The sequence below is a fragment of the Larimichthys crocea genome, chromosome VI (genome assembly GCF_000972845.2).
Source record: "Larimichthys crocea isolate SSNF chromosome VI, L_crocea_2.0, whole genome shotgun sequence".
In the NCBI taxonomy this organism is placed as follows: Eukaryota; Metazoa; Chordata; class Actinopteri; family Sciaenidae; genus Larimichthys; species Larimichthys crocea.
The window spans coordinates 12286463-12298620 of NC_040016.1; the positions used below are offsets into that span (position 1 = coordinate 12286463).

Consider the following 12158-nt stretch of genomic DNA (forward strand, 5'->3'; position numbering starts at 1 on the left):
TAAGCGATAAAGAAGCAGAATAACACAAATCACATGGTAAAGAATCATAACAAAATATATATCACAGGTTTGTGAGTTGTATTAATGAAGTGGATGAGGACACATCAATAACATAACTACAAAATGGTGTTAAAAGTAAGGCATAAAAGATGATTTCTCAAGTTACACTTCAACTTTTCAATAGCTGAAAATGGATCAAGTACTGTATGTAACTATATAACTATCAGTAAGATCACAGAACAACATTGTCCCCATATAGAGAGTAAATATCCAGACACAGCTCGTGTAAAATAACAAACATTGACTCAGCTGTAGTTAAATTAACAGGAACCCTTCAGGCTGACTTCCATTCATTATGGTGACATGAATGAGAGTGTGAGATGAGATGAGTGGACTACAACAGTACTAGTTTGACAGTTATTTCAAGATTTCATCATCCACATCGCCTGCAGGTCTGATGGAAAAAGGTTATGTACGAGTAACCAAAAACTTCCTCAGAGATGTCCCAGGCTTGTTAGTTTTCAGAGGTAGTCCAGAGGGCAAAAAACGTAAAGTCAATGCAGTTGAACAAGAAAACATAACATAACTGTCTGTAAATGAATTAAGCACCTCTGGCAGCAACTTAGTCAACAATGCTGAAATACATAAAATTACTGGGATACAACATATCATCAGTGATAAAATAAGCAAGTTTTAAGTGGAAGAAACACTTGATATATACAGTAAATGATGGGTGATATTCAAGTCATGTAATAAACAACTAGTAAGTGACATGTAGTTCATGTTCGATAAATGTCTACCACACATGATGACACAGGGGCAGAATCTCAGGAAGTATTTGCAACAGGCTGTCAGTTTAAGTGCAGAAATCCTGGCCACAAGGTCTCAAAAACATTTTTGTAAAACCAAACTGGAGACCTGAAACCTCTTTACCTTTGACAGATAGACAAAAGGACAAAGAGATCCGAAGTCCACCAGAATACCAATATTATTCTATAGATATTAGTAGGTTATGCTGACTTATTACTCGTTCATTAAAGATAAAATGTACTACTATTTTAATGAGTTAACCCTACAATTTAAAATCTAAAAAGAATTTTTACACTTAAACTCTATTGGTATTTTATAATGCAGATAGTTTTGTTTCTCTTTTCAACACTATAAGCACAATAGTGCGACCACAAACAAAATTCCAATCATTCCTATTGTACCGATGTGCCAGAAGAAGGAACAGATATCTTTAAACCTGGCCAAATAAAACCAAAACTATTTGCATGGCTGGATACCACTAGAGGTAGGTGAGAGAATAATGTAGGTTATTTTTGTAATTTGGGTGAAATGAGTCCAAAACTTTTGCAACACGAGCCACAAATGAAAAGTTGAATTATAATAAGCGATAAATGACTCAACTCAATACAATCAAAAGTTTTCCTGCTACAGCTTCACTTGATCAGGACTGAACAGTTACGTATAACAGCTAACTTCAGATAGATGTCATAAACAATGTAGTTCATTTGCTGACTTAACTAATTTCTACTTGTGCTTCTGTTACACTTATTTTTGCATGTATTATTGTTACATTGTGAGGCCACAGTGGTCAGTGATCACCAAAAGTTACACTCTCGCTTTTAATAGCCAAATAGGAAGGTCAAAAACAAATTGGGTAATCTTTTCTCTCAAAAACTGGTAATGATGCAGTTTAGATTTAATTAATTACCCAAAATTTATCCAGCAACTTTCATGTAAGGCAACTATGGTGATTAGGGCTGGGTATCTGTACTTGGTATTGATTGAGATAACTTCTCCAGTCAAATATCTGCATTTGATCTTTTTTGTACCCAGCTCTAGAAAAAAATACTATTTGAATGGTTTTGCTCACAGCCAATCACTGCAAACTTTGATTTAATGTGGTGTGTGATTGGCCTACTAACCCAGCTACTGTGGTGCTGAAATAAAGCGTGGTATATTTGACAGAGTTGACAGTTCAGAGTGTCAAGATGCCACCAAATGTCCAAAGGTATGTCTATACTGCATGCCTGTGGTGTCTGACAAAAATAAATGCATTAAATATGGAAGGATTATTTCAGAAAAAATTGGGAATATGAGTAACATGATAAAACACCTCATCGGGCATGGAGAAAACTTCGGGGTGGACAGCTGCACCGTGTTCACGAGGCCAATGACTTCTTCGACAAGAGGTATTGAATGACGTACTCTATCGGTATTGGCTTCATATTTCTTTTAAAACTATACCCAGCCCTAGTGGTGATTGTTGTTGTTTTCCATTTCTGTCATGTATTTCAGCACTGTGCAGTATATATTTGCTGCCCTTCCTGTCAAATGACATGAATTAAGAGTGTCACACATACAATTTACAGTGTAAGATTTAGAAAATACATGATGTAGTAAAAATGAGAAAAGAGTAAGCGACCCAAAAAAAAAAAAAAAAAGTATTTCATGAGGAACTACACCCTAAAAAGCAAGTATTTCATCAAGTTATTGTAAACTATTGGCTGCATTTAATTTCCCAAGTCTCACATCAGCTTTTAACAAATACAGTTTTTTAAAGAAATGACACTGATGTTTTGATTTTGTATACTGTTTGTTTCTGTGTGTCGGTAAGGCCTAAAAACCCTTTGCCTGTCTGCGTTGTATATCTGCACGTGAACCTGTGTGTGTCTGTGTGCGCGTGTGTGTGTGTCCGTGTGTGTGTGTGTGTTCGCGTGTGTGTGTGTACAGTAAGTATATATGTCGCTGCAGCTGCGGGAGTGGAGAAAAACTTTGTTGAAGTATGTCTGTCTTTTGTGTTACTGAGGTAGAATGAGAGATTAAGAAACTGAGGGCAACTGAGGTTTAAATGAGGTCTTTGTGTCAAGGCATACTGGTAATGTCAAATACAGATCAGAAATGCACAACAAACACAGCACAATAATTATTACTGAGTAGACTGACAACATGTTCCTGAATAGATTTGTACCTGAGGTTTCATTATGGTGTAAAAGCACTGTAACAGTAAAATCCTGAGTGTGGTAAAATGACATGTCAACACTGTCGTTGACTAAAGTATAAATGAAGGATTTTTATCCAAAATGAGACATCCATTTAACTTTTTTTTTTCTTAAAACAGCTGCTGGTTTGAAGGAAAAGAAGATATTCACTGAGGTTTGTATTAACCTGAATAATGTTCTCGTACTTACATTGACATCTGAGCTACGTAATCCTATGCATTCTTTATTCTGAGCACACATTTCTCCCCTCCCGATTTGGATATTTCATTTTGGAATAAAACCCTTCACGTCTACTTTCATTATAATGACTTCAGAGCACCATGTTTGTAATATGTAACATTGTTTTTTAAAAAATGTCACCTTCTTGCTCCCATTTCATACGAGGATTCATGACACTTGAATTAGAAACATGTTTCAGTAAAAACGGTTTAGTTTGGTTCCTTTTTTTTCTTGAAACCCCCCTCTCATTTTAGCCCACAACCCTGACCCCCCTCTCCACACAAGCACTGCACACACACACACACGCACGCACGCACACACACGCACGCAACACTCTCTTACACACATGCACACACACACTGAGAGGTTCAGGAAAGCAGGAATCCTTTAAGGTTAAAAAGTTGGACATTTTGGGAAATACGCTTTTTGGCTTTCTTGCTTGGAATTAGATGAGAAGACTTATACAACACACAAAGGTTAACTTAGCATGAACACTGGAGACAGTAAGCCTACCAGCACCTCTAAAACTCAAAGACACATGACCACTGTAAAAAAAAAAGAAGTATTTTTTACACTTTGGTTTGTGTACAACATAAACAAATGTTAGTAAGGGAGCTTTAGAGGGACGGGTAGGCAGTTTTTGTCATTTTTAGACAGAGCCAGGCTAGCAGTTTCCCCCTGTTTTCAGTCTTTGTGCTAAGCTAAGCTAATTATCTGCTGGCAGTAATGTAATATGTATTATACAGACATTAGAGTGGTATCAATCGTCTCATCTTACTCTTGACAGAAAATGTAAGTGTGTTTCCCAAAAAAAAAAAAAAAAAAGCCATATCCGAAGATTAAATTCATTGATGCTAAAACAGAGCTTGTTCACCAAACTCTTATAGTGAACCAACAAAACCAGGGTACAGTATCAGATCGCGAGAAGAAACCACTGTCTGCAATGATTTTGTGTGTGAGTGTGTGTGTGTTCCTGAATCCCCATCACAGATAGGAGTCAGGCTCAACCCCTGTTTGTCTGAGGCCAAACCTTGAGGTAGGTAGAGAGGTAGCCTATCTACTCCCCTTCCTCCTGCTCTGGAACCTGAGATGTAGAGGGCTCAAGCTGCGAGGGACCCTCCTCAGCCTCTTCTGAAGGGGCCTAAGAAAACAAGGGATCAAAACCACTGTCATTTTGTCTGTTATTGTCTGATCTCTTTTCGGTCTAGTGACTCATTGCTCTCACGATAATGAATCAATACTAGAGAGAGCACGAGAATACAAGAATGAGTATTAGAATTTCATTGAGTGATAGCGTGCGGGGAAGTAGGTCCAGCTGTCAGACCTAGAAATGTGAGGAAGACGACGGTTATGTCAGGAAACCAAGAAGACAGAGGAAGAGAACAGTTAGATCAGGTTTCCCCTCTCTACATTGACTCATTCTTCCCCTTTGTGTGCGTGCGTCTGAGAAAGGAGTCTGTCTCAACGGTTTCAGTTCTTGAAGCATCTTTGACAAACTGCTTCGTGCAGAGGATGCGATAAGGCAGACGAGGGGCATCAATAGACCTGCCCGCTTTGGTGACATCTCTTGTGCAATGTTGTCATTTGAAAAATGAACAAGACGGCTAAAAGAACCAAAGTTTCTCAGAAAAAAACTGGTCTTATATTCACCAAAACTGGATGCCACAAAAGGATGTCTGGAGGTGTATCTGGGGAATTCAGCACTACCATCTGTGCATTTCCAGGAACTCGTCATATCCTCATGAAGTCAATTTACGTAAAGCACAAGGAACATGTGCATTGGTTGTTTTGCTATTTAAATCAAACGTGCTAAAGCAACGGAAATTTTAACAGTAACCTGGCCTAACCCATGGCCTATTTTCCACATGCACAAGTACATGTGTAGTGAAATGCAATGCCTTTGGTGGTGTGCTAAAATATATAAAGTATATGCAAAAAAGGAAAATGTGCAAATATGCAATGTGCAGGGCAGTGCAGTGAAAACAGTTTGCTGGAGTCAATGTGCTGGACAAGGTTGAGGATATAAAGAGGTCAGAGGACAGCGTACACCATCCTGTTGGCCTGAGGAAAGAAGTCTCTCTGTGTTGGATTTGTGATTATGGACGCGTTTGCCAGAGCGCAGAAGCTGGAAGAGTTTAGATTAGTAGGTTTTGGAGTCATGATGGTAACGCTTTGTTGGCTGCAACACCACTATAACCGACTCAAGAAGTTTAGGTTTGATACTGCACAAGACCTCTATAATAATAATAATATAAGCTTATGACTAGCTCATGAATAGTTAAATGAGATCATCTCTGCAAATCAGCACTGCTTTTACGAACATAACTGATATTAGTCAAAAGGTAAAGGTGTGACACAAAATGAAAGTTCTGTTTAACTGACACAGAAGTTTCATTCCTCCATGGTCATGAACACAGCTTCAGTTTGATGCTATACTAACTGATAAAAAAAACAACTTAAAGGTGACACATAGTTTGGCAAATTTGCAGTGCAAGAGTATTTAATTCAAGAGCACACAAACACAAATGCAACAGGATTTAAGTTTGCAATTATTTAAAGACTTTCCAAAAAACCCACTGTTCAGTTTGTTAGATTACTTTTATAAACAAATTATTTATTTTCATTGATTTACACTCTTTTACACTTTGTACAGCTGCACTGCTGCAGAATAACCTTTAACCAAGGTCTTTAACCAAAGATCAATTTAAATTAAATCACAAAAGGTTTTCAGTTGAGTGAGACTGCGGCTAAAAGCACTACATCAAAACAAAACTGGACCTCCCTACTAGCTTTTAAAGATTTCATTTGCCTCACCTGCTGCTGTTGGGTTACTTCTTGAACTACTTTCTGGGGCTGTGGAAAGAGAGGAAAGTGAGTTGCTTCAACACAAAGACTGTGCAACTGCAGCAGACACCTTGGAGATGCTGGACATACATTTCCAAATTATTCCATGGTGTCTATAACTGTTCAAAAACTGCTCCATACCCATTTCCTCGGTCTTCCACGTGGTCGTCGCTCCCCAACAGGCTCTACTTTCTGAGAAAGAACAGATGAATGGTTAAAGGGAGGTTTCAGACTTTTGCAATCTTGTCATGCTGATCACAAACTAAAATTGAGGCCTTATGTGTTTTCATTTTAGTTTTGCAGTTTTTGCAGACTTTGGCAGCAGTCATTTTTTACTGCAGGGCAGAGGAACATTTCTCTAAGGACCTATAGTGATTTTTCTTTATAAACCGATGCAATAATATCTGAAAAGCTATTTGGAATACTTTCATTTGACTTTACATGCACATGGTTGGCATTATCAATAAGTCTAACAAAACTATGCTCTAATAATATACAGGGATAGAAAGTCTTTCTTCTCTGTCAGATCCTCCCATGAAATGTCAACATGTATAATGTCTGCTGTATGTTCATCAATAAAATCCAGTGTGTTCATCAGAACATAAATGAGGAACAATCACAAAGTAAAAGGATTTAAATGATGCTACACTGACATTTAATGAGGTGAATAGAACTTCACTGTCATTCCCACTCTGCGCCCCCTACACCTGTTCCTGCACTATGTGCTCCAGGTCCGATCACCTACAAGAAGTACATAACGCATGGCACTAAGGAGAGTTGGTGTATAGTGGAGCTGGTGTTGTAACAGAACCAGAGCCGAGAGAGCTGGCAATGTAACTGGGCTCGGCACTCACTAGACGTACTGGGAGAGGTGAATAGATTTAAGACAAAGATGGAGAATAGGAGAAAGTCACCCACCAAGAGGCCACCTGGCTGACTTTTAGTCATCGGTAAGAGCTTTGTGGCATAAATGACCAAAATACAGATGCTGATCTGGCCTTCATGTTCTTGGATTAGTGACAAATATAAGCTGGCTGGTTTGTCTTCTTGCACTTGCTTGACGGATCTTAAAAAATACCATGACGTTGCTTTATGTACACATATTTATGGCATATTTTGCTTTTATATATTTGCTTCACCAGTACATATAAGTCTCCAATTACATGTTTCTTCTGTGTTTCCACTAACAAAACAACACAATCGACAAGAGAATTTATGTCATACATCTATTACATGCTACATATGCACAGGCAGTTCCTGCAAATCTCCTGAATTGAATGGAAAGCTGCCGGTGGGGGCTGTACAATGACTTTACTTCCTGATAAACAGGCATCCAAAAATACTCAAAGTTTAACTTTAACACAGGAATCAGCAACACTACAGCTCTACATAACAATCTTTATTGTTATGTCTACAAATACATTTTTGAATAACAATACAAACAGAAATATATACTGAAAGGCTGTATTATGGTACATAATAGTTTGTAGAATTTTAACTTTTGGGATATTGGTGAATTTAGAAAAGTTTCTATAACTGACTGGATGTTAGATCATTTTGGTCATTTTGTTATATATCATATTTCATAAGATGAAAAAATTCTAGTATAAAGCATACAATAGAAATATGTAAATATAGCTGCTTCTGCACTGACCATATTTGAATCCTGACCCACAGGCTGCAGCATTAGACATGAAATGTTTCCACCTGACAGTTGCCTTCATGGTGGCTGCTGATTGTCATAGAGTAGTGTACAAAAATATAGAAATCTTTGCATTACAGGGTGTAGCACATGGAAGACTCTCAGATGCATCTAATGCTGATATCATATACAGTATTTTATAGGACTTGTAGACAGTGCTACCATCAACTGTACGACAAATATTTTCTTTGTTACTGGTTTCCTGGAGTGATAGAGATCCAATATTTCTTGTAATTTAAGAAAACAATGTTTTTATGTACAATCACCTAAAATTAAGCATCTTTGCATTTTTGTTACTTTAGAATGAATCTTTTATATCTACAGAGAGTGGGTTATCTTAGGCAGAGTCCTCCATGTTTTTATAGTAGCCCAGAAGGGACAAACACTGGCCTTATTCCTTGAGCTTTGTAGCCACTCTAGCTTTTCCTCCATGCGTGGAAGGAAGGGCAACATTCAGTTGTTTGCAATATGCAGCCTCACCGCTAGCTGCCACTAAATCCAACACACTGTACGTTGAAAATGTAAGTATAAATGAGTGTCCCAAAAGTAGATTGTTGTGCTATCGTGGGGAAACAAGGTGCTGTTACAATTATCTAATTAAAGTTTAAATAAATATTTAATATTTTGGACACTCTGATTAGTTTCAACCTTCAGTGCAGTTTTCGGGCCTTTGTTCTTGCTGCCTTTCGGTCGTCCTCTTGGCCGCTTTGGAGTTGGTGGTCCAACAGGCTCCTGTAGAGAGCAATCAAAGGTGGAGCCGAAACTTAACAGTGAAAAACATTTGTTTGCATGTTTTCCAGACACATAATCAAGTAGCTTTGAATTTTTCCAGTATGTCCAGAATGACTTTGATTTTTAAAGACTGAAGTCCTACCTGCTGCTGTTTCCGTGGCCGACCCCTGCCCCTGCGCTGAGGCTCAGGAGGAGACTGGGCGGTGCTCGGCTGGGGAGACGGCTCTTTGGTCCCACTGTTACTCATGCCTGTGTCTGTCCACCTGCGTCTAAGAGTGTGGGCATCAAAGCCTGAAGGAGCGGCCTCGAGGGCTTAAAGAGGAGAAGACCTGAGTATCAGGAGCTGGAGATGTGAGCAAAGAAAATTAAAACTACTTTTGAATGCAACCATCTTTGAAGAATTTAGGATAATCAACTATATTATACCACTTCTTGGTGGTCAATGTATCATTAAAAGGATAATTCAGAATCACACAGAACTCTTTTCCAAAAGCAAGCGTGGGAACTGCTTATACATAAGCCTTGGCACCAGGTTCATCGGAACACAGACAGGGGTCTGGCAAACCCAGGGAAACATGAGAGTGGTGTCCAGCGACTAAAAGTAGCACAGATATTCACAACTCAATCTACCATCCAAAATCTGTATCTACTGTACTATATGCTGCCTTTCCATCTGCCCTCTGTGAGGTATTTCTCAATGGGGTTGTGCCTGTTGTAGGTGTGTCCAACACTGCTACAACTTTTACCATGAAACTTGTGCAGCTGAGAGTATAATTTAAAAGCACACACACACAAAAAAAACTACTACAGGAAAAATCTGAATGGAGTGTAACGGAGCATTACTACTTACTTACAAACTATTAAAAGTTTGCAGCCCAGAGCAGCTATGTTTAGTCGGTTAATTGATTGAAAATGTATCTGCATAAAAAGCAGATAAATCCCCAAAAGCAAAAAAAAAGTACAACAATCTCTGGTCCAGGCTTCTCAGTTTTGAGAAGAAACTTTATATATTTCTTTGTTTTCTGCCACCAAAAACATCTCATGAAACCATCTTGGCCTTTAAAGAACTATGATCAACATTTCTCACAAATTTCAGACATTTTATGGACAAGCAAATAACTCGTTTATCAAGAACATGCCTTGATCTGATGATAATTTAGGAAGTGACTTATCGTAAAGTCGAGAAAATGTGAGGAAATAGTGGAAAAACAAGCTTCCCTGGAGCCTCAGGTGACAACAGACAATCCGTCTCAAACCAAAACAATCAGTTCACTGTCACATAAGACAAAGAAAGGCAACACGTCTTAACATTAGAGAATCAGAGACTCGGGAATAGTAACAGAAAACTGACAGCAACAATGAATCATTTACCAAAATATTCAATAGAAGATTAATTTTCTACAACTCTGACAATAGGTAACATTAATAGCACCCTTATGTAATAAACAACAAATCCTTTTGTAATGTAACTACTGATTATTTACTCGATTACTTTACTTTTTCTTATTTTTTATTATCCAGGCAGTGAACAATAAATGTCGACTTTAAATTGGCTGTTGTTAATGTCCCAAGGTGGCAGTTTTCCATACCGTCTAGCCCTGTAAGGAATGTGCCAAACACTAATTGCCAACACAGCCTATCAAAACGGCCGCACCGAAGCAGGAAGTCAAGAGTAATCTGAGAAATCGACGTCCTCGTTGAAACGATTTAAAAGCCAAACGAGACGCACGACGTCGTTTCGTCGCTTTATAAACTCATTTCGGGAGCAACACAACAAAACGTCCTGCAACTCCTGCAAGCAAGCAAGCAGACCCGTCCGCTTAAACTCGTCTGTGTTTGGCAGTCAAGTACGGGACTGAATGTACTTTTTGCATATGGGCGGCAATTGCGACCATAAAAACACATTCTTTTACAGCCTTTAAAGAAGGTGCGTAAAAAGAAAAAAAAAAACGCTCCTGCAGCCAAAAGCCGTGAGTTTTTAAACCTTCCTGACTTTGATCGAGTAAGAAGTGGCACATGTAAAAAAGAAAAGAAGAGGAAGAAGAAGAAGAAGAAGAAGAAAAAAACAAACAAAAAAACGCCAAAAATAATCGAGGCCAGCAGTATTTTAACGCGTAAAGTCGGGCACTCACTACACAACATCCCCCTGCGTCCATCACTTGCGCAATCGATCTTAATTTTTTTTTTTTTTTTTTTTTTTTTTTTTTTTTTTTTGTTGCAGTGATAACAGGTCCACCGAAGTGGAGAACCGAGTGTCTGCCAAAAAAAAAAAAAAAAAAAAAAAAAAAAAAACTTTACCAAGTGAGGACAAAGGCGAAGAGGAACAACACAGGTGCAAATGCTCTGCTTTCAAAGAAAAAAAAAAGAAAGGAAGAAAGAAAGAAAGAAAGAAAAAAAACAGCAGCTCAACATACATACATGCATTCAGGCTATAGGCTCCATGTTCAGCCTGAGTAATCCTGTTCATGCAGGCAGCGCCAAATGCAACAGTGAGAGCGCAGAGAGAGAGAGAGAGAGAGAGAGAGGGAGTGTGTGTGTGTGTGTGTGTGTGTGTGTGAGAGAGAGAGAGAGTTGAACTTACCTTGAGTCGGTTTGCAGTTTTACCTGGAAGTTCACACAGTCAGCTCACTTTGTGCTCCTGCACAACTATGAAAATGTTAGTGTATCGACCGTCTCATTGGTTGGAATGAAAGAGTAAACTCTCTCTCTCCCTCCCTCCCCCCTCTCTCTCTCTCTCTCTCACTCTCTCTCTCCCCCTCTCTCTGTCTCGCTCTCTCTCTCTCTCTCTCTCTCCCTCCTCCTCCTCTAATCGGAAATGTGTGTGATCCCTCCAGACGTCCAGTCACGAATACCCCAGTTGCAGTATAATTGGGGGGTTGTAGCTGAAGCAGTATGCATTACATACTTTCTCTATTAAAGCATGTTTCAAGAAAGAACGAGGGTAGGAGGGTTGAAAGAGGACCCCGCCCCGAAAATCTCACCGGACCACCCACTTGAGAGAGAGAGGGAGAGGAGAGGGAGAGACGGGCATCAGACAGGAGGGCAGAGTCTGGTTCCGGGGTTCCCAAAGTGGGGTCTGGGGGGGCTGGGAAGTTCCCCACAGAAAAAGAAGAAGAAAAAGAAGAAATAGAAGTATTTCATTTTGCTTCAGTAGAAATGATGGTGAGATCAGACTGTCTAGACTGTTTCGAGCAGAGGTTTCACTCTCTCCCTGCTGTTAGATCCCCACCTACATTGTGAGAGATTCTGTCACTCATAACAAAGGACAGAAGTATCAAATGGGGGGTTCCTGAACAGAAAAAAAAAAAAGTCTGCAGGGCAGCCATCTGATGTGCATTTGTTTTTTGTTTTTTGTTTTTTTTCTGTAAGATCGACTCCAGTTTGGCTCTTTTTTTTATTTTTTTATCATGGAAACCTGCAGTAGAAGTGAGCAGTAAAAGCACAGATATATATGTGAGCAAAAGGACAAATAACCATTTTCATTTCCTTTTGCAGAACATAAAAAAGACAGTCGTTTATATATTAATTATTCTATTATTCTATTGTGCATGTGTGTATATATAATTTTTCATATATTAATAAAACATGTTCCATGGCTCTGTGTAGCTTTATGCTTTACATGCTGGTTCAGTCTGGCCGAATTATACCTTAAA

At 38.8% G+C, this 12158-nt stretch overlaps 1 protein-coding gene across 7 annotated transcripts; it reads right to left on the reverse strand.

Moving 5' to 3' along the window:
- Positions 1-50: 50 nt before the first annotated feature.
- On the reverse strand, positions 51-11683 carry si:ch211-161c3.6 (high mobility group protein HMGI-C). Of its 7 annotated transcripts, none has more exons than XM_019262907.2 (6): positions 11087-11683; positions 8648-8848; positions 8422-8505; positions 6213-6263; positions 6042-6080; positions 51-4368 (listed from the first exon to the last, which is right to left on the reverse strand). In XM_019262907.2, the coding sequence occupies exons 2-6, from the start codon at positions 8750-8752 to the stop codon at positions 4285-4287; spliced, it is 363 nt and encodes a 120-aa protein (XP_019118452.1). In that variant the 5' UTR covers positions 8753-8848; positions 11087-11683; the 3' UTR covers positions 51-4284. The 7 variants fall into 7 exon arrangements, with proteins under 7 accessions (XP_019118452.1, XP_019118453.1, XP_010729802.2 ...); XM_019262908.2 differs by having other exon boundaries at positions 8648-8817; positions 11087-11682; XM_010731500.3 differs by lacking the exon at positions 11087-11683 and adding an exon at positions 10924-11060 and having other exon boundaries at positions 8648-8817.
- Between the last annotated feature and the right edge of the window lie 475 nt (positions 11684-12158).